This window comes from Psittacula echo, assembly GCF_963264785.1.
Source record: "Psittacula echo genome assembly, chromosome: 5".
NCBI classification, from domain to species: Eukaryota; Metazoa; Chordata; class Aves; order Psittaciformes; family Psittacidae; genus Psittacula; species Psittacula echo.
In genome coordinates, this window is record NC_137739.1 from 48,374,858 (window position 1) to 48,398,730 (window position 23,873).

At 34.6% G+C, this 23,873-nt stretch overlaps 1 protein-coding gene across 9 annotated transcripts in view; it reads right to left on the reverse strand.

Moving 5' to 3' along the window:
• Positions 1-23,873, reverse strand: part of STRN3 (striatin 3) — a 64,362-nt gene that overhangs the window by 18,544 nt on the left and 21,945 nt on the right. For 3 of the 9 annotated variants that reach the window (XM_080619833.1, XM_080619831.1, XM_080619837.1), the window contains exons 3-9: positions 20,212-20,285; positions 18,804-18,885; positions 18,335-18,514; positions 17,744-17,876; positions 15,973-16,114; positions 10,414-10,524; positions 3,640-3,780 (exon numbers count right to left, since the gene is read on the reverse strand). In XM_080619833.1, the coding sequence (XP_080475959.1) occupies positions 3,640-3,780; positions 10,414-10,524; positions 15,973-16,114; positions 17,744-17,876; positions 18,335-18,514; positions 18,804-18,885; positions 20,212-20,285 (863 nt within the window). The remainder of the gene's footprint in view (positions 1-3,639; positions 3,781-10,413; positions 10,525-15,972; positions 16,115-17,743; positions 17,877-18,334; positions 18,515-18,803; positions 18,886-20,211; positions 20,286-23,873) is intronic. The other 6 variants (XM_080619838.1, XM_080619834.1, XM_080619839.1 and 3 more) reach the window with 4 other exon arrangements.

Consider the following 23,873-nt stretch of genomic DNA (forward strand, 5'->3'; position numbering starts at 1 on the left):
AGTTTTAGGATTTTTTACTGTTGGTTGTCTTTAACATTGTTTGATTGGTTTTGTGGTTTGGGTTTGTGTCATGTCGTCCCCCGTCCCCCCCCATCCCCCCCCCCCTTCTTCTTAACTCCCACAGTAAGACTCCAATATTTTTATCTGGAGTTTCCAAAAACTTGCTACCTTCTACTGTCTTGACAGGGTCACAGCTTCTGAAATACAAGATTTCATTTACAAGTCGAACCTCCCAAGTCTTTGTAAGACCAGAGCTGCTGATCACTTGAGGAATGAGGCTCCTATCTGATCTTTAGGACAGGCCTCCAAGGTTTTAGCTCCTGAACTTGTCATACTAATTCTTTGTGAAATTCATGTAATTTGTCCTTAACAGATCAACTTTCATAAGAAAGCACAAAATGAACAACCATCACAGGAAAACACTACCACATTAAGAGTCTATATTATAAATCTATTTTTTGTATCTTTGTATGATAGATCTTTATTTGCATCAGAGATTAATATTCCATTAAAGCTTCAAAATTAATACTATCTGAAAATTAGAAGCATATTTCTCAGTATTAAAGGTGCCAATATGTATGTATAACATGTAATATAATTGTATTTTAATTTATTCGCACATTTCACGATTTTAAAACACGACCTATTTAAAGAAGTTTAAAAAATGGTTGCAAGCTGTTTTTATAAAAAGACGGAGAAGTTATAACATAATACATCTTTAATTGTGTAGCTACTAAAAATAAAGATCCATAACTCTGCATATCAAAACCAATGAATCAATAAATATATGTGAATTATGAATAAATTATTGAATACTTTTAAATATTTTTTAAAATCCAAGTATTTTCCTAACACACACACTATAGTATTATTTTTATAGCTTTCTGTATGTTTAACTGAGTTTGCAGTCTATAAATATAAAATAAAAATATATGTGATAGTACAAGTTTCTTCGTAGGTGAAAAAAATGCAATTATTAAATATTTGCTTGGCCAATCCTAATCAGTACTTTCCACCCTCAAGATCTTGATATATATAATTAAGTCAAAATCAAGCAATAGTATTTGTACAAGACTGGAACTGCTTTAACCTCCAATTAGTTATGTATGATTATATACGCTGCTGTCATCTACTATACAATAGGGACTTCTTAATCTTGTTTTCCAGAAAGTTAATGCATGGTACAGAAAAAGTACTTAATGTCTGAGGAATTAGCTGCTATTATACTGCTATTTTTTCACAGAATCATAGAACACCAGGTTGGAAGGGACCTCAAGGATCACCTGGGTCCAACCTTTTTCAGCAAAAGCACAGTCTAGATGACATGGCCCAGCATCTTTTTGTTGATCTATAGACTGACACCCCCCAACTACAGATACTAAAAAAGAAAAACAACCCATGAAAATAGTAATTCTCTGTACAATACACTGGATAGAGAATCATGCTGCAGTTGATTATGTTTCTGAAAGTCATGTAACATGGTGAAATGGAAACCTCAATTTCTTATGGCCAAACTAAAGTGTAACTATAGCATAACGATTTTTTTATCATACTAAAGCAGGTATTTGTGAGGAAAAAAAACCCCAAACCAATCCAACAAAAACCCAAACCCAAAGCAAACCAAACCCCACACCTTTAGAGGTTTAAAAGACACATTCCCAGCCAATTAGAACCATGGTTTACTGCCTCCTCCATCAAGGGGAAAAAAAAAAAAAAAAGAAAAAAAAAAAAGGAAAGTGAGCTTAGTAACACTTTGTTATCTATATGAAAACAAAATTATCAACCACCATCTCAGAACTGTAACACTTCAGAGTGCAGCACAAACCTTACGTACAGCCACAAGAACATTATGACTTGGTAACATTCATCAGCATAGGCTAGCATGTCCCACCACAAAAAACAAAAGTTGTCTGCAAAAACCTTAGCTTTTAAAACACAGCAGAATAAATAACTGAGTGAAAAAATGTATTTTATGATACTGAAGTGTTTGGCCTTGTTAACAAAAGACAGACCTAGAAGCAATTCAAAGGCAACACTTGTTTGCTTGTAGCTTTGCACCATACAGTACAGACAAAAACTCAAAAAGGCATGTAGTATTCAGAGTAGGATTTCTGATCAAACATCAAAATGTACATTCTAATATTAAATTTTAAGTTACACAGAAACCACAATTAGCAGATATTATATTCATACTGCTACTCAAAGAATAAAGCCCAAACTACACTATAAGCTGAAAACATATGAACACATTAAATACCATGATAATATAATCCTGAAGGCATCATTTATTTGAAAATAGTGTTGACAGTCTTTATTAGAAGTGCAGCAGAGTGTTTGTGCTACAGGAACCAGGCAATAAAAGTCAGTCCAAGTTTGGCATTGATTTCTTCATGAAGATTGTTTTGTCCAATGGTATTTTAAATTTAACATCTCTAACAGAGAAAACAGCTATATGACCTGTCCTTAACAATGTCCTTAACGAATGTCTGCATACCTCTTATGGCCTAAGAAAAAAAAAGCCCAAGACAGACTGAGGGAACTATAACTGTAGTTTCACATGCCCTTAATACCTTAACAAGGCTAAAAGGCAACCTAAAACACTACACCTAAATACAACCTACATGTATGTCTGCAAGTTTTAGCAAGTGTATCACCAGTAGGTTTTCCAATTGCAATCCACAGGTAAATTTGATACTGATTTATCACCTAGTCAAAGACGAAAAGGGAGGCAGTAGAAGGAGGGAAGACAAACACTTTTGTAAAATAACAGTTTGGAAGAGCAACAAAAAACCTCCCTGCAAAATTTCTATTTTTCTGCTTGCCTGGCAACAGGCATTTGTGGGCCAGGGTGAAGGAAGAATGAGGGACCCAACGTATTACCAGAATCAGTAATAACACGAATTCTTTCCATTTCCGGTATAGCTGATGTTATGCCAGGGCCTATGAGTCAAAGATCATCATAAAGAAGCCAAATCTGATTTCAGCTGAGTATTCTGAATGTGTTCCAACTAATGGTATTCTAATCTCAAAGTTAATAGAAGAAAATCACTCCCTCAAAACACTTAAAGCTGAATACAAGATTCTGGACTATTTTAGATAATAGTTTGCCACTAACTTCCATTGCCTAAGATAATCCTGAAATTGAAACCAATACTTCATAAAGAAACGGTGTCTTTGTACACTTGTGCATACAGACCAAGAAAATTTTTGAAAAGTGAACATTAAAGTTGAGAAAGAGAGACTAATGTGTGTCATAACTTATATAACCACTTCTAAATTTCATTTTAAAATGCAACCTGTGTATCAAATGTCAATACTCACCATTTTTCCTTTCTATAACACCCTATTTGTAAAAGGTTCTGCTAACAGGGAGGGTCTGCAAACAGGGATTTAAATAGTGAATATTTTCAAGACACACTGCTGTACATGAAGTTGTTTAAAAATACTTATGAAATAATGGTGAGTTACGAAAAGCCACAGAAACTGAAGCCACATTCTCATAAAACCATTTGGAAAGAATTGCAAATAAAATAATAATGTGGCAATGGGCAACTGCATTATCAAAGGGACAGTAAATTACAGCGTGTGCTTTCTGAAAGAAATCTCCTGAAATACAATAAGTAGCTGAATTTTTTGTACCTTCCTCTGCTCTTGCACCTTCATGATCAGTCATTCTAGAAGAGGGTGACCTAGATTGATTAATGACTCCTGAAGGGATGTGGGGTATCTCATCATCGCCCAGATCAGCTATCATGTCGTGAAGTTTTGTCCTGTTGACTCCTGTAAATTAATGTCAGCAGCAAAGATTCACTTGATTGCTACCGCTTGACTTGACTGAAGTCTAAAAATCCATTAAACTAATTAAACAAGAAATGGGACCTCCTTAAAATAAATACAATGCTTTGGGTTTGTCTTTGTATATTAAGAAAACTGATCTTTTGGAAATCAAAAGGAGTTAATACATCAAACCTGAAAACTACATGCAAACAGTTTGAATTCACTGAAATCAAAGAATAACTCCCTTGTGTTCTGTAGATATATTCTACAGTTTGCTGTAGGAGAGAAAAAAAAAAAAAAAATCATCTTACAGCCCTACTAAGAAGTCAAGCCAAGTATTAAAACAACATTAATTATTAAACGAAATACATATGAATTAAACATTTGCCAATAATATTACACATCTTTAACTATACTAAACAATTTGACACGGAAAAACAGTGCAAACAAAAATAAGCTTAAAAATGAGGGAAAAAGTACAGACAACTTTAACTGGGGTGCAACAAACAATTAACTTTCCCTGCTTTTGAATGGTATTTAAATTGTAGAAATTGTTTATTAAACACAAGAGCAAGAATGTTTCCATCATTTCATGGAACTGCAGATGTATATTACCCTTATTACTAGCATGCCTCTGGAAACAAAGCATACTGAATTATACGTGCATTATATTCATCACGTAGACACTAGCAAACAAAAATTGTACGATTTTTTTCTTTTAATTAATAAATTCATTCCTGCTTCCACCTTAGAGCTTGCATATCAGAACATCAAGCTTCAGTCATAAAGTGAAATTTCAGTGACAGAATCTCTTGAAAGAAAAAAAATCCACAACGATGCAAGACATAACCAGCTTTTAACCGCTGAAAGAGTCCTTCCTAGGACTGCAGGCAGCTATATTGCAGAACATTTAAAATGAAGTGTTTACTATATTTAAAAGGGCATATTAGAACTTACAAAATCTTCAAGTATATCAATTTTTTAGTAAAGTATGCATTAGGAAACCATTTCTCTGATATATACTCTGAGGTGACATGCACCATTTTTATTAAAAGGGAAATCAAAACTAAAGCAAAGTCTTTATTCTCAAAAAAGTAAGAAGGTAAACACTAATTACAGAAAACTTAAAAGCAGAACTGTTCATTTAAGCAGTTAAACACTAAAGCACCCTTTTTCAAATGATATCTGATCAATTCAATTTTCAGATCTTACTGACAAAAAATGGTTAAAATTCATGTGTTCGAAAATAACTATCCATCCATAACTGAATTCTCTGGAAATAATGGAGAATTCTTCAGAAAGGTATGACAATGGAAAATATTTCTGGAAGGAGAATAACAGCAGCAGAATATTATGCATAGCCCAAGAAGGATGCTTTGTAACTATTCTCATTAATACTTGCAGAACATTTTCATTTTGCCAAATATGGAATCCCTATACTCTTTTTTGTGTGTGTGTGTGTGTGTGTGTGTGTGTGTGTGTGTGTGTGTGTGTGCTTTTGATATTGTTCTTTTATAGAACACTTAGTATTCCAATTAAATCTATGAAGGCTGATACCCTGTCTGAGAAGAAAAATGGCTTCCAGAAGTTTCTCTTGTGCAACAGAACAGACTTCTTGAGTGGTTTCATTTCATTCTCATGTAGAAGTGAGTCTAGAAACCTGTGACCTCAGCTAACGATGTGAGTGTAAAATAATAAAAACAAGGAATGTCTCTTTTGCACCAGTCTTTTTCCTCCTCCCGCCCAATAGGCACTAGGCTGATAGGATTTCATTTCGAAGATACATTAATTATAGTCAGGAGGTGAAACCTCATAAAAATGGTCATTCTTAAAATAGCCAGGTTTCTACCAGACAGACCACAAAGCCTGCTTTTGCCTTTGCTCCAGCTGGCCGTAAGCCAGCCACCTACAGTGATCAGTAGCAGATACATTCTTAAAGATACTATAAGGCAATCAATAAAAGACATGATAGAAGTCATGGCTGGTACCCTAAGCTGTCTACTTTAACATACCCTTTGCCTTTCAGAAGAAAACCCATTTGTCTTCTCCAAGTCAATATGCATGAACTGCTCAAAACATGAATGGAAAATTATAAAAATGGCTTATACACTATTACTCAGACCTAAACCGTAAGCATCTTTTTGAGGTGCTTTTACACCAAACATAAGGGCATGAAAAGTTTGACTCAGCACACTCAAAAGTAGCTCCCCTGCTCTGCTACTCTGAGCCAGCCAGTCAGTTAGTATGTCACTGATTAAGGGACTGTCAGCCTCGCCTTTTAAAGTCCTTTGGTATGTCTAGCGACTTCTTGTCTTTCAGGTATAACCTCAGAACAGCCCTCAATTTATCACTCAATACAGAGAGAAACTTCTTTCAAGTTCAGAAAAGAGCAGCTACAGTTCCCAAGTTCTACGTATTTCACGCTGAAAAACGACAATATTCAAGACTGACGTAAGAAGGCATGGACCTGCTTGAGCGAGTCCAGAGGAGGGCCCTGAAGATGACCAGTGCGCTGGGGAGCACCTCTCCTATGAAGACAGGCTGAAAGAGTTGGGCTTGTTAGGCCTGGAAAAGAGAAGGCTCCAGGCAGACCTTATAGCAGCCTTCCAGAGAGGCTGACAAGAAAACTGAAGAGGGACTTTTTACAAGGGCATGTAGTGACAAGACAAAGGGGAATGGCTTTAAGCTGAAGAAGGGCAGACTTAGGAATTAGGTATTAGAAAGAAATTCTCCACTATGAGGGTGGTAAGACATTGGCATAGGTTGCCCAGAGAAGCTGTGGAAGCCCCATCTCTGGAAGTGTTCAAGGCCAGGTTGGATGGGGCTTTGAGCAACCTGGTCTCTTGGAAGCTGTCCCTGCCCATGGCAGGAGGATTGAATTAGATAATCTCTAAGGTCCTTTCCAACCCAAACCATTCTATGATACTGTGCCATCACCAGAGAGGCCTGTGCAGATTTCTCCTTTCAAGCAAGTGCAAGCATACCTTTATATAATTGTTGAATTTTCTTAAATGTTACAAAAAGACTTTTAAGGATAAGAATGTGCTGCCTCTGCATAAGCAGCTATGTTCAAGGCACAAACTAGATGACTGTGTTTTATCCACAAGACTAGAAAAACAATGCAAAAAAACCCCTCTCAAAACAGTAAACATGAACCTATTATGAACAAAAGCAAAAAACCTACAGTCCCATATCAATTTATCCACCTTCAGAGATCAAAAGCAAAAAAGGTAATTGAATATTCAGTGCTGAAAAGACATAGTCTGAGAAGCCGTAAGAAGATTTCTGCTAGCTCTGAGATGTAACAGCCGAAGTCCGAATATAGCACAGGGATCCTTCTATATTAACAGGTCTTGGTAATAAAAATGGTAAAATCAAAATCTGTTTTCATGCCTATTAACTATTATACTGTATTTCCAGAAAGCAAGGCTAGCAAAGTGAATGGGACAGTGTTTTGTAAATACAGAAAAATTACACTGAGGGAAAAGAGTAGAAAACTAAGAAATCAGAAAAGTTTCAAGGCAACTAAGGAAAAACAGTAAAAGGATCTTAATTTTAACAGTGATGTACACATAACAATTTAAGGCATGAAAACTACTCTTCAAATTGCTGAGAACACATTGTGCTGACCTGATAGTACAAAACCAGATATGCATCATATCCACTATTATGTTCTGAAAATGTGACAGACTGTATTTGAAAAAGTCATCCTCTGATTTACCTGCCAAAACTGTTCTTACCAAACCTGGGCAAGGAGCATATTACTGTAACAGGTAAGCCTGATTTTATAGAAAACAAACCAACTCCTTACTTATCACAATGAAGTCCAGAATAGGTTGTAGTTGGTTTGTGGGGTTTTTTGGTTGTTTTATTTGTGCTGACAAAAGATGACCTAAATTAAGATGTTCCACACAAAAGAAAATACATGAATGCAGACTACAGAAGTATCAAAATAGAATGAAAACTACTTCTGCTCACTAACTTATCTCCCTATATTTGGAATGAAAGTTACTATACCAGGGCCAGGGCTATGAAGATTCCATTATGAAAAAAACAGTCTAAATGCAAATTATGCTAGTTACCAGATGCACATCCAACAAAAGAACCTGTCAGAATGTTTGCTTTATTATGCTGTCCTCAAAGTACTGGAAGAGGTGAGAGTCAACACACATTTATTTGATCTTTTTGATGATATATACTGCCATGCAGATAAACTCTTGATATTGCTCAAAATAAACTGACAGAAGTCTGACAATACACTGAAAAGTATGAGATGAATATTCAGAAAGAAGTTCACGAATTCTTATAGATAGAGAAGGCTTTCAACATTGAGTCTCAGAATGTTGTAAAAAGCTGAGAAGAAGTAGTCTAGGAATCAAATAAATAGAATTTAAATAAATGTGCCCAACCTTAAAAGCATAATTTTACTGTGTGCAAATTCAATTAGCTCAGTAATTTAAAGGCCAAGGTTTAATCAGAAACTATTATCATGAATGTGACACAAGTGCAGAACCCCACAAACCACCCTGTGAGGCTACAAGAGCTCAGGGTTTCCCAAAGGAGAATTTAAACCCCAAAACGCAAAACAGTGACTTACATGACCTCACAGCATGGTGACACACAAGTGTCTCCTAAACACTCTTATATGAACATAAGCAGTTTTAAAAATTACTTTAGATGACGAAAATTTTTCCTTTAAATTTTGATAGTGGAATACATATTGTCAAAAGACAATATATATTAAATAATAATTGATGGCCAGCATGTCCCACCATTCATGGTACAAAACTTAATGTTACACTGTTCACAGCAACTGTGGGAAAGTGGACAGGAAGAAAAAGTTTGATCAATGTTGCAAAGTTTTTAATTTTCCAAAAGGACACTTTAGATAGAATAACTACTATTTATTTTTAAACAAATTGTCACAACCAATTCAATTGGCACTTTAGACCATTAAAATGCCCATTTTTGACAAAGTACTTATTTCTGATGGGCAAGAATTATGCTCCTCTTCAGGAATTTTAAGATTTACAGAGGAAAAACAGAAGTATGATAGAAAAACAAAAAGGTGATAGAAATTCTTGACTGCACAGCAGCCAAGGAAACAAGTGCAGGCAAGAAATCCTCTCTATGCAAGCCTCTATGCAAACTTCCACTACAAGAAGTTTGGAAGCCTAAGAAGAGTCTTTCATATAATTCATAATCCTAGAACAACACTAGTCCCTGTTTTACAGATTCTTTTACCTTGCACAAGCCAGAAAGTATGAACTATGTGATGGTGTGGGTAAGAAGAGATAATCAAAAATTCAGTTTCTAGATCTTTCTGTATGCAGTAACCTAAAGACAATTTTTGAGAGAGAACTGCAAAAATACCCTAAATAATTATTTTTTTTCCTCCCAGAATTCAGAACATTTGCTGTTATTTTGCAGCAACTGTGCTTCCAAAAATGTGAAATTTCATAAGAAAATTTCAAATAAGTCTATTTTAGTATAAAAAGGAAATTTCTAACCCTTCACTTCATGTGAATTTGGTGCTGATTTACATGTAAAATGAGGATACCCAAAAACTAGGTGAAAATCCTTACTTCAAAGCCCTTCTATTTGTGTGTTTGTGTACGTGCAAGTCATGCAAAATTGCTGAAAGATCAACATGCACTGAATTTTAATGTTAGATGTTACAAAGTAAATACAAATCTTAATTACAGAATTCTTCATGAAGTGTTATACTTTAATTATCATTTAATATAGTTAGTATATATTCACAAAACTTTTCAAATCAAGAAAAAATACTTTTACTAAACACCACCAGAAACTGTTATAATATACTTTCAAAATAAACCCACTGCAATTAAGGGAGCTTCTCTAGAGTGACACTGATTTACTAACACGATGTCCACTAAGAGCTTGGTATAGTTAATAACAAGTTACAAAGACATTTTTACCAGGTACTTTGATACTGAAGTTTGGTTTCAGTTACATAGTTCAAACGGGTCAATTGGTCTGAAAACTCTTTAAGAGTACCGGGGTGTTAATCAAAACATGGTAACTGCACAGAAGCAAAGGGCACCATAAAATAAAGATTCTATCCTAAACAAATACACAGAGTTCATATTTACATTAAAAGCATTTTTAGAATTCTCAATGCCTTAGATTGTAAAAATAATGACAAGCCCATAGATAGCAGTTATAGCTTGACTCAAGCTCATGTTAAAAAATACCACAGTATCATACTTAAAAGAAGCAGATAAAGTTTAATTCTTTCAGAAAACATCCTAGAGTAGGAACATCCTCAAAATGCAAGCTGTTCACTATTTTCACTCTCATATATCAAAGCATTTAGCTCTCTCTACCTATTTAACCTTAAATTTTTATGTTTTCAACATTTCTCATCTAGGAAATGGCTGTCAAAAAGTTTTGACATATCCACATTCAGCAGGTAGAAAGTTAAAGTTGGTTGCCCCCATTACAGAAAATGATGCTTAATAAAAAAAAAAAACAAAAAAAAACCAAACAAAAAAAAAAACCACCACAGAACTTATGTGGAGAAAAAAAAAAAAAAAAGAAAAAAAAAAAAAAGGTCTTCTACATAAATAGGCAAAAAAGCGTTGCATTACAAGATTCAGAATCTCCACTTACTCTTTACCCCTTTCTTCCCCTTTCGTTCCTTCTTGTACTGTTCCTTCAGTTTACTTATTAGTCCCTGGTCTACATCCCAAACCTCAGCAGTTGGGGACAGGTCATCTTTGTCTACATGCAGCACATTATTAAAAGAAAAAAAAACAGCAATTGGCAATGCAAGCTGTTGGCGATTTACTATCATAGCTGTATAAGAGCATTAATAAAAGTTCTTAACAAATCTTTACTTTAAAGGTGCAGTCTCAGTTTTAAATTTACAAAATACTGTCTCATTTCATACAGTATTCCAAGGCACTGTAAAATATCAGTTACATATTTAAAAATTGTATGTTAATTTGTTACTAAGCAGCAAACAAATTAAGTTTCATACGTAACTGTTTGTTAGATACTTCAAAATGCATAAAAATTCATTGGTGTTCAGAAACGATTACTGCATCTTTAGAAAAACAGTGTTAAAAAATTATTCAGCCAGTGTTTAATAAGCAAATAAAACTATTCATGCTATATCTCATGAAAATGCAAGCTGATTAAGTCAGTGCCAGTGTATTCATGAAGACCACCATGCATCCTTTCACACTCATTCTACATGCACAAGAAACAAACCTTGGTCCTATATATAACCAAAGAAACTAGTCTATAAATACAGCTTTATATATAAAGTAATTCACATAGGTGAATAAATTGACATCCCACTGCATTCCAGCAATTAAATTACAATTAGCAGAAATACAACATTCCACAGCAGTTTCAGAAAACATGTCTTTTTCTGTTTGATGAATATTACAGAATTAAATATTCTCCAAGAAAAGCTGAGTCTCTACTTTTCTAAACTATCCATCTCAAACATTTCTGGAAACAGAATTAACAGAAGGATAAACTTGTTTCTAAGACAAGATAAATGTACCACTTGCAGAATCACTTTGGCTGTAGCCAACTAGGCAGCAACCAAACTTTGTGTGCCAGTTCAGCTTATACTTGTAAAATCTTTAGCAAGAAAAAACCTCAAATAACTTAGTTCATCAGTTCCCAACTTCCAATCATACCTACAATATTAGTGTTTCCATAAAAGAGCTACTTTTGAAGTTACAAACATTACAGTAATAGAAGTGCATAAGAGGAGCCATACACAGCAGAAACAAAGAAGCATGCATTTAGGATGGAAACCAGTAGGAGTTATTCCAAGTACATGTTTCATGACAAAACATGACAACAAGTAAGAAGATATCCTAGGATACTGATGCATCTACCATCATTCAAATAGGGCTGACCAATGACAAGAAGAAACATCTTGATCAAAGAGACGGAATATAAGAACAGCAAGCGTGGCAAGGGGATGAAATGGGCAGCTTAACGGTGGCAAAGTCCCATGAGCAGTACACAAAGAACTGTTGAGAGGGGAATGAAAGAATAAGATCCTACACCAAATGGCAGTTACAACTACCAAATCACAAACACAAAGACCTCAATCTTTATGACTGCAGGGCTAAAACACTGACGGAGAATTGTGATTAGTCAGAATATACAAAAGACACAGAAAGGTAAAACCGAGCCTAACCAAAAGAAGGAAATTATTAAAAAAAGCAAAACAAAACAAAAAACCCCCCACAACCTAAAACCCAAGGAAAGGAAATTCAGTTAAGAACAAATAAAAATAATAATTAAAAAAAAAATACCAAAGCACCGTTAATTAAAGGAAAACAATCAGCTAGGTTGCAGCATTGCAGAGAAGAAATGGGGAATTAAACTGAACCAGAAGCTGACCATACGTAACAGCAACGTAATGCTGCTGTTAAACAAGCAAAACCCACCCCAAAACAGCCCCAAAGCCACAACAAAACTGTCTGGCATATTTTTAAAGATGTGGAATATTAGTGTACTGATACAGGAGTAGTCCAAATAATTCAGTGGACAATTCTGGTGATGACAAAATTGAAGGAACATGTCCAGTCTGTGTTCCACACCAGAAGTTTAGAAAATGTCTGCAGACTGCAAAAGAAACAGAGCATTAAATATCAAGACAAAGGAACTGGGCTCATTCAGTCAACAGAAAACAGGAAAAATATAAGCTTGCAAACATAAATACTGAAAAACAGTGCTATCAGCTGCTGAATTGTAGGTTGTAAATAGAAAACTAGATAAAACACTAAAATTGATTAACCAGAGAGGCTGTGAAATCAATTTCAATGAAGATTTCTAGAAAATCTAAAGCCAGCAGTGTGTTTCAGGTATGCACAGATGTACTTAGCTATTTCAGAACAGAGCTGTAAGACCACCTCCATAAATACCTGTAGTTATGAACTTCCTTAAATTGCCTGTAGTGTTCACAGCCCACACTAAATTGACATCAGGACAGGGCAGAGGATCTGGGATGTTCACTAGCCAATAGTGCTTGGCTTATTTTGTTTTTTTAAGATGCCTCCCAGAGTTCTGGGCACAGTCATTCTTTAAATCTTTGTCCATCTGTAAACAGAACTTTGCCTTTCATGATGAGAAAAATTCAGTGATGAACACAGTCATCAAAATTTAAAATAAAAAGATTATATAATACATAACATCTGTACTAGGTAACAATATGTATTCCTGTTTGCTTAAGCAAGCACACGTTCTAAATGCACTTTTTTCTTGATGATACTGTACCACCAAAAGGCCTTTAAAAATTCTTTAATCCAAAAATGAACATTCCTTTTTTAGCATGCTGCATACTTTAATCCTTTATTTAACACTGTTTAAATTTACTTGTTTTTCACTATTTTGAAGGCAAGCTGTTCTTAAGTAAAACATGTTGCGTGACAGGACACTTTAAATCACAATGTTTGAAAATAATTTAAGACTCAAAGTATATTAAATGAGGCACCTACAAAAACAGAATGTGTTTCTAAAAAGCAGTATTACAGGAAAGCAAAATCAAGCAACCCAAACTTCCACACTCAGTGGCTGGTTTGCAGAAGTCTCCAGTAGAAAATATAACTATCAAATTTGGCAATGAAACATTCTAGCGTGTCTGAAATTAGACCTACAGATAATACTTTGAAAATTACATTCTGACAGTAATAATAAAGCAAGACTAGGCAATAGGTCTAGAGGCTAAACACCAGAAGTTTGGTTTCCAGATACTAAATAAAAGCATTATAAAGAAATACACATGTAAATATTTACATTTTTTCAGAGAGCTTAAAACTTTGCAAGAGTAAAAAGTGATAGAAGGATGACAATGACAGGAAAACTAAAACAGGAAATAAAAAAAAAAAATGCTAAGAAGAAAACAGAAGAACTACTTACATTATGAAGTATGAATTTTAAGTGAAATACTAACATTGAAGTTCCCTCTCAAAAAATAAATGAATAAATGGATGGACCTGGAGATTTCAAGTTTCAGAGAGCTCAAAATAATGTAACAGGCTAAAATAAACTGGTTTAGGCAAAGTATTATTTTATTTTAGAGGGTGTTTCAGTGAGACAATACTTGTAATGTTATTTTTGATAGGTAATAATGAAGCATTGTCTTTAAATATTTCAAATTTACATACTGATCTTTAAAGAAGTGACACTTAACGCCAAGACTGGATAGATTATATCCTTAAACATCCATTTAAGGAAAGAGCAGCTGTACTGAAATCAGTGACATACTGTAGTATTGCTACTACACAGTTAGAAGTATGTCTTCCGACTCACTATTTAAACAGTTAGTACAAATTATGTAATTAATTTATAAATATTGTCTTCAAATGGCAAAATTTGAACACATACTTTTACAGATGAAAGCAGCTTTATCTTTATTTCCTCCTCCCCACTTCCTTGTCCCAGACACAACTGCTTTGGTAACAACAGAATTACTGCAGTTAAACTAGCTGTCACAAACAAAGCTATCACTAAGTGTGTACAAGCTCCTAAAATGCTCTGAGTTACTTCTGAGCTCACTTAAACTGTAATAAAAGGCATTTAAACTGCTCTCTGAAAAGCGGGATTGGTTCAATTTGATTTTTAAAAAACATTCTTAGATTTTATTTTGAAGTTTGGGACAGTTTTTAACCAAACTGCTCAAAAACAAGTTTGAAAAAACGTAACTTGCAAAGCAGCATTGCAAAATAAAACAGAATCCTCCACATTCTGGGTAACTACCTAAGAAGATGACAGAGACAGACAGTAACCTTGGAAAGGAATGACTTGGTATATCAATCAACAAGCTAGTTCAGTAAGTTTCAGCAGTATGCTCTGAAAAAACAGATAAATCTTTGACTGCATGAATTATAGCATCAGGTCGTCTTTCCTTCTACATAGAACAGTGGTAAGACTGATGCTAGACCCAGAACTTTGTGCATTACTACACATTTGAAGTGATGTTGCAAACAAAGTCAAAACCTTGGCTTCAGAGCCTATGAGACCTTCTATACCAAGAGATTTGCCTGTTTGGCTAAATAAAGCTATGAGCAAGAAACTAATCAAGTAACATTACCTTCAAAAGGGGAACACCACCAAGCAACTAAAATACTTCTAAAATTGGATAGGTATTACCAAAGCTAAAGGTAACAGTTACTTTTCAGCTTCATCTTCCAACTAGAACTAAGACTGAGCTTTAAAAATAAAGGTGACTAAATCCTTCGATACTAATTTCCAAGAAGGAATGCTTTCTAATCCCTGGTACCTCCAAGATCAAGACTGGGTGATTTTCCTGGAAGATGTGCCAGTATTCTGATTCCTGAAGGTCTTTATGTTCTCTTTGCTCTACAAAGTGTTTATCCAAGTATGACAAATTCATTGTCCCAATGACAAAATGGTCAAGATGATCTAGTGACATTTTTTGGCCTTACAATGAAAGACTTAAGAGTATGTAACCACAAAATTGCTTTTACAATGGTTCAGATGGTCAATTTCCCACTTTTAAGACAGACATGAATTATTTTGTTCAATATTCTTTTTCCTGTGCAAATTCTCTCCCTCTTTCAATTTCTTCTTTTGAAACATGTAAGCTCCAGGAGTTTCTGACTTAGCATAGTTTGTTTCACATCAAATTATTAACTTACTTACTTTTATTATCTACACTAAAGTTATGCCAGTACAACAGTACTTTCTGATTCTACAAATGCAAGCCACATTAGCAGTAACATCTAAAAATCTCAGCCAGAAAACCTAAATATACTAATTGACCGTTTCTAAAAGTACACCGAAGAAATCTATTTAACTTGAGCACAGAAAGTTTAAAGCTCTTGATCAGAAAAAAATATGCAAAAAAGAATCTAGATATGAAAGCATATTTAATTCAGGTACAAAAATATTCCGAATTCTAGTTTTTCTTATTCAGGAAGTAAAATATTCTATTTCAATTTTGGAACGAAGACCAAAACCTGAAACAAACGTAACTAGAATTGTATTTGTGGCAACTACAACAGCACATATACGTATGTATAGACACAAAAGTTTCAGCATCCGGTACACTACTAAGCAGCAGCAATTGATCACTGCAATCATCCACACATCCACATCATCTTAGTAGGTATTGCAACTCTTGTGCACTATCATGAACAAGATATTTATTTCTAAAAGCTTCTGTTAGCATCTTACCCCACTCTGTTCCATCTCCTGAACTTCGAGCTTCTCCAGCTCCCTCACCATCTTCAGCTGTCACTAAAAAATCAAATTCTTTCAAAGCTTCTTCAGTATCGGGGTCATCTGTAAGGTCAGCAGCTAAACCTTCATTACCAATCTGCAAGCAGATAAATGTTTTTTCTGCATTTGAATCATGAACAGACTTTCTACTCAAATATTTAGAAACAATATAGATTGCTCTCTCCAAGTACCTAGTTTCAGGGGAAAGCATTTTTCAACATGAAATGCAGAAAAAGATACACAGATATAGTCAGATCTAAAGCTGCTTATTTAAAAAAAAAACAGAAAAAAAAAAGCAGCGCAGTGCAGTATAGTGATCATTAAGGAATCAAAAGAACACTAACAACAAAAACAATCCCATACATCCCAATCTTTAAAACCTATCAACTGGAAAATTTTGTTTTTTCTTGCAACATCAGTAGCTCTGCAGAAAAGCTTTACGTAGGAATTGTGCTTTTTACTGATCCAGAAGCCTTTTTTCCTTTTGCTTTGCAGTTCTATTTCACTGTTAAACATAAGCTTGCAAAATACATTTTCTTCTGAAAGTATCTTTTTACTAGTCCTACCACACCATCTTAAACAAAAACCACCCCGCATCAAGACATTAGTGAAAAGTTTTCTTTTATTCTGCAGGTGAAGAAAATTTCCACATGGGGCTATGTTTCTATAACTTGGACAATACTCTCATCCTTTCGCAGAAGAAAACAATTTTAACAAATGATGCTTATACTTTCTATAAAAAAACCAAGCTTTGTCAAGAATTTGAAAAAAAAAAAAAAAAAGAACAACATAATGCCTTCATATCTGCTTGGAGATTTACTCATCAGATAATCTTTTCATCACATGATCTACTGCCTTAGAACAAAAAAAATTCCACTCATTGACTGCTTAATCTGTTTACCAAAAGTACAAGTTAATACCAAAGGTATGGTGAAAAACCCTCCCTGACAAGTCAAGTTCGGAGATTAAGACTTGTGTCAAGACAAGCTAACGCTGCTATTTAGGAAAATCTAATGCAGCCACAAGGGTCATAATGCTACAGAAAACTCTACTGAGAAAAAAGTAATAAAACTGTGAGTACAGTGTTCATAAATAAACCTCCTTACATGAAGAAACCCCAATGAAAGAGATATTCTTCCAGTACAGGAGGAATATACCTAGGAAAGTACAGGTAAGACAAAATTGCTCACAGAATGGAAAACTAAAAAGGAAAATAAACCAGAACAAAAGGAAAATAAACCAGAACAAAAGGAAAATAAACCAGAACAAAACTACTGGAGATTAAGTCTCTGCCAGGCTCTTAAAGTATTTAATAAAAAGCAGCATAAAAAGAAGAATTAAACAAATATTTGAGATGGAATTTTTTTTTTTTTTTTTTTTAGATTACTAATTTAGTTCCTTCTAAGAAATTGTCCCTACCTCCTCCAAAATTTGGAAAGGACGCACACTGTATTGTGCTAAATTTGCTTCATAAAGGCCCTCAAAAGTATGCAGAGAAGCTAGGATGGCCAATCAGTTACCTCTTTCAGCAATTAATTCACATTTGCAAACAAATAATGCATTAACTAAACTACCAAATTTACCAATAATGCATCTGTTTACAATCCATTCAGATAACAAAGATACAACAACATTTTAACATTATAGTCATCTGGGAAAAAAAAAAAAAATCCCTTTTTAAAGGGGATTTCAGATCTACATATATATAAAAAAAATAATCTTTTACTTTGTGTTTCTTATTTATCCGGTGCTTTTCTTTTCCATCTGCAATATCTTCTATCATGTCACTCTCTTCTTCTTCATCACTATCATCTGCATTTTCTAAGAAGTTAAATGTTTCAAGAACATCACCAGAATTCCTACATAAATAGAAACATTAAGAGAGAATTCATTTTACCTGATGAAGAGGTTTTAGACGATTAATCAGATTAAATGCAATTGCTACCTAACAGCTTAAGAGCTTTAAAACAAGCAAAACAACAAATGTGAAGAAGTTTCTAAAGCTGCCCTAATTCCTTATTGCAGAAGCACCACTCAACTGAATCTTTCCTTAAAGTAGTAACTCCAAAGGGTTATATGACAAATTCAACTTCAATACACTACATATTTTCCTGTATATATATATAATACACATATACATATGTAATACAGATACCTATGTTCCTATGTATAATCAATTTCACTGAAGTTCATAATCATTTGTAGACAGTTACACCCACACGTGTTCAGAGACACTACAGTTGAAAGTTCAATATGAACGGCACATATCAATGACGAAGAAAAGCAAACTTCAGGCATTTCTTATCCCTTCACTTACCTTTTGATTTCCTGTCCCTTTTGTTTTGATGAAGGAGATTCACCCCCATTGAGGATTTGCTCCAAGTTCTTTGTCTCTACTGAACCATTTGGTTCCGAATTGGAGAGCCCAAGCAAAGACCTTACTCGCTGGGAGCGTACGTCCAATATTGTATCTGTATAACCTACTTCCTGAAGATACCTAGAGGCATTAAAAGAAAAAAAGAGGAAAGGGAAAAGGGAAGAATTTAGTATTGACTGCTAAAAACTAGTACCACTATTATATAATGGGAAAATAAGCTTCGCTGTTAATCCATTTCATATGGAAAACCTTACTCTATGCTGCCTACAGCTCAAGACTATGAAGTTCAGAAAAACCAACCACGATTTATCCACCTCAATTACTGTGTTTCATAGAGTAAGTATATACATATACAGCTTGTACTTCATGGAAAAGCTTGAATACACCAATATTCAACAACGTTACTTACTGTCTCAGTAACTGTCTGCCTTGCTTCCAGGTCAGTTGGCTATTTTGAGGTACTGCGGGAACCTCCGTATCTTTGGTTTCTTCTGAAAGATACAGTGTCATAGTTGGGTGGTTTTGTTTATTTGAACTCAATTTACTTTTTACAAAATACCAATGAAACTAAAAGCTTTTAAATTAGATGCAGTGGTTTTCAATTAATTTTTCCCCTAATTCTTTGCTGAAGCATCAGGCAAATAATTGAACAGAATCACTGAAAAATCCTGACCTCTTATACGCAGAAAAGTAACCAGAAAAATATTTAACTTGTACATAAAAGAATGTGTACTGAAGTGTTACTGCTAAGAAAACAGGCTATATCTCTTTCACAAAGCAGAGATGCTTAGAAAGAAACATAAAAAATACAGTTCAAATAAATGAAGTAGTGACATACATCAGCATTTGGAGAAAACTAACATGTCAAGTTTAACAAATTCCATCAGTTTACTATCAACAGTTAAAATCTAGAACCACTGTATTTTTACCATGGTAGAGATTATAAAACATAGCACAATCTAAAGTTTAAGGATTTTAACTTTTAACTTACAATGCTTTTAAACAGATGGGAAAAATCCCATCAAGCAAGAAATATGAATCATAATCTCTAGTTTCAATTGGCTATGAAAGCACTTCTAAAACAGAAGAAAACAAACAAAAAAATGGGGTTGGGAATAAAGACCTACATTTCAAGAGAAGCTACATGCAATTCTGCTTATTAAATAGTCTAATGTTGTTATGAAAAAATCCTTTCCTATATCTGCAGTATTGTTACGAGCAAAGATGTTATGATCAGCTTGATACCTACATTGCAAAATAAAGAGGTACTCCAGAGTACCAGTAAGAGTAGTCTGGTTTTTTCTCTTCGGACTTTTTTTTTTCCTTGATTTAAGATAAAACCAGAAGCTCTGCAACACTTTTTTTCCCCCGCAAGCCAATGCAGTACAACTTTTTTTCCTCATTCTTTGAACATTAGTATCCTATAAAACCACCAAATACCAACAGTATTTCTTATGTTTATTCTGCACTTACGCCTTCCTTCCGGATGGATGGCAGAATGAGAAAAAAAATAGTAAATCCTTCAAGAAGGGCTATTATCAGAAATAATGAGAAACACCAGCTAAATAGGAATTGTATAACCTCATTTAAAGCTGTCTTTGACATTCAGAGCTCTTTCAAAAAAGGTCAATTAATTCTGATTTTCAGATCAAACAACACGTAATCAATGTCAAACCTTTCCCTGAGATCTTCTCTAACACACCTGGGGATGGGGTGTGAGGAGACTGAAAGCTGCAATAAACTGAGCACAGCAAAAATCTAGAACAGCACATAAACACATAACACTGAAACAGACTATTGCAAAAAAAAAAAGTTACCTGAATCAAAAGTTGGCATTTTCAAGTCACCTTGGTTCAATTCTGTGCCATATTTTAATTTATGGTATTTTGCCCTGAAAAAGCATGCAAATGTTTAAAAAATTAGCGTACGATGCTCTTATCAGATCATAACATTCTACTATTCCTATTTAAAACCATACTAACAACATAATTCATCCAAACAAAACTGTTGTGACCATTACTGTATCATACAATTATTTCTAGTTTTTCAAGAACACAGTTTTGAAACAACTTACAGATGAGGGTTTAGTATGTTCTCCAATAATTTGTTTTTCCATGTGTGTGTGCTACTATGAGAACCTTTCAAGAAACACTGGGTTCAAGTATTTAGCAGAGATTATTTTTGCTGCTGTAGCACTGTCATAGCTAGCCAATCCCACTACAATGAATGAACATCATATTTGCGATTCCTGCCTTTTTGCCACCTTCAAATTCCTCTTCAACTGTTCTCCTGTTCTGTCTTTGCTTACGATAAAGATCTTTCCCTCTGAAGAACCATCCTGGAGTGTAATTTCCTTCATCACATGTATTCTTTTCCTGATTTTTCTCTTCCTCATTGACTAAAGGCTCAGCTTCAGTCCACCAATGCAAACATGCCCCACTCCTTCCCATCTCCTGATTGCTGAGCTTCTAACCTCTCCTTCTTCATCACTTTTTAAAAATCACTCTTCATGATACTATTTCCAGGCAGGTATGCATGAGTCTTCCAAATCTTACTCTGTACCCACATTGCCTACCAATATGCCTTCAGCTCCCTTTACCTTCAGGAATACCACATGAACTATCGACACCTAAATCCTGGAATTCTCACTCTTAGATATTCCAGTTTGACTCTGGCCTTGTAGATCATTTGCAACAACACTCAAAATCTCAGGGAAGAGAACTCTAGATCTTCTGCAGTAGAGCCAAAGTGAAATAACTCTGTAAAAATGTAAGCAGCCACATTTTAAGGAAGTCTCTATAAAATATGACTGTCTTCATAATTCTGTATTAATATTTGACCAAATCTTTAAGAATAACTAAATCTAGCTTCCACCAATCTTGGAGACTACTCCTGAATATGAAACTTCCTGAGAAATAATGGAGTGTATGGTGGGTGGACAAAATGAAGGATTTCCAACAGATCTTCTCAAATAGCTGAGCCACTGCTGTAAGTTTTTTCCAAATGGAAGGTAAAAGTTCATCTCAAATGCTGCCTGACGTACTTGATGGTACAGCAGATCTTCTAAATTACAGAAGTTTCTGCTAAACTTGCAATTAGGCACAGTCTCATTAACAAATGGTCAGTAGATGGCACTATTGACCCTCTATAGTAAGATAAAATTCTGCATTTTGTAGCAATTATAACAGAAAAAACTGAGGCTCCTGAAAAGTAGGTACTTGTGTGACCTAAATCTGACTGACTGCCAGTTAAACAATAATAAATTATTTGTTAATATGTTCATGTTTCATTCATGCACTAGTAAGACTGTCTATCCTAGGTGTTCTCTTTAAACTGAGACACAAAGCTTTGTTCCACATTATAATAGGGCAGTGTTCCACCAAGCTCTCCAGATAAAGTGCACATGCTATGATTTATAAAGTACTGTACATTTGGTTTAAAAAAGAAACAAGCAAAAAGAAAATAATTAAGAAATTGTGACATTAAATAAAGCTGCCAAAATGCATTTGCTTAATTCATAAGTGAAACCAATAAAGCACTTTAATTGAAAAGCCAACATGTATTTGTTCAATTCAAGCTGTATGAAGTACCATTTAGGAGCAGTTGTTCTACTCTGGAGCTACAATTTCAAAATAATAATTAAAATTCTGCTTTAATTGTTCATTAGAGAAGATAATGATATATCTGATCTAAAATTACACCAATGACTAGCCACTACAAATAAGCCAAACTACTGATGCACTTAATGAGATCAGTTCTTCCACACCAACTTCTGTTTTACAGTAAGAAATTAATTTTATTAAATTCCAATAAGCTATATCTTTGCACATGTATCCCTTTCTGTATTGTCACACAATCAAGGGTAATTAGTACGTATCTTAAAAATTACTAGCAAGCTACATAGTTGTTGACAAGCCAGTGACATTATGCTCCCACAACACATAGTAACTCAACTCTACAGAAGAGGCGTATTTTGAATCCTTTGAGTATTGATTGATACTCTTCTAAGACTAGGTTTCTACTAGTGAAAAAGTAAAAGGAGGAGAAATAATGCCCTATACCGATTTAACTGCCTGCTATTTAGCTGCTGAATCCTACCACTCATTTGCAAGGATATAAGGCAGCACCAGTCCAAACCCCATAAAGTCAAAATATAGCCACAGTTTTATGAACTCAGCAAGTCTTACTGATTTAAGCACAGCACTATGCTAATGAAGGTTGGAGTAAAGTGGCTCAGAGTACGTAACAGAAGTCTGCCTGGGTCTCAAAGCACCATAAAGGAATATACATTAGCTACAGACAAAAAAAATCCCAAAACCATAAAACTATACTTAGGCCCAATTTTATTACAAAAATTGATACAGAACTACGAAAATATTTAAGGACATTAAAACAGAAACATTTTACTTCTCCAAAACATTATCACACAATGCATACACACTTACAGATGAATACTAGAAATGTCAAACTATTTTGTAACTACTACAGCATTTTATTTAACCTTACACACTGATGTCCTGTTTCATACCTTTTTTCTGAGATATCAGTCATCATTGTCTAAGTGATTTCATTTCTGACTCCCTATAATCTGATATTTTACTGCATGACTCTTTGACAGCATCAGGAAGTTAAAAACAAACACAGAAAAGGGGGCAGAGGTGGAACAGGTGTAACACAGTTTTTGCCATCAACAATTTTCAGACCTGAAATTCTCAGAATTTCTTTTCATTAGTTATGGTTCTTGACTCAGGGGAACAATGGTAAAAAAGTAACCTTTTTTAACCTGAATTTTTCACTCAGTGCAACAATCAAGAAACTAACATACTGTCATTCCTGGATGATTTGCTGACAAGTCAGTACCTGTTTGCTTTCCTTGCTCAATCCATCATACTTTTGCAATTAGATCCCCTCAAACTACTGGGCATTTGTAGTGAAAAAATAACAGACAGCTTCCTTGTTGCCTCCCACGCATTCACCAATCATCCTCAGACTTTCAGTTCCTGTTTTCAGCAATCTTCATGAGAATTCTGGCTGGAACTTAAGCAAGGATTTTCCTCTTGCAAAGTATGCAGTGTTGGCTTGTACCCACTAACCACAAGAACTAAAGCAAACTGCATGTTTCTGCTGTTCTGCTTCTGTTGTACATATGTTTACAAGTTTCTTGCCCATCAGATGAATTCTGGAATTTTACAGGAAGTCTAACTATAAAGGCAGCTGTATTTCAGGAGAAAGCAAGAATGAGATTTCACCGATGCCATTCATCTTCAAATTCTGCAAATGATGTCTTCACACTCCAGCTGTAATTAACTGCCTCTGATTTATCTCAGTAAGTAGGCAATCCTCACAGCCTTATGGTTGTGTATCCTTATGGTATCTCTGTATGTGCAGCATGTCCACTTCATGGACATATGTAGTCATCCTTGCCCAAAACATTAGTTTTTAGTATGAAACCAACTAATTGAAGTTATCTTTGTATTAG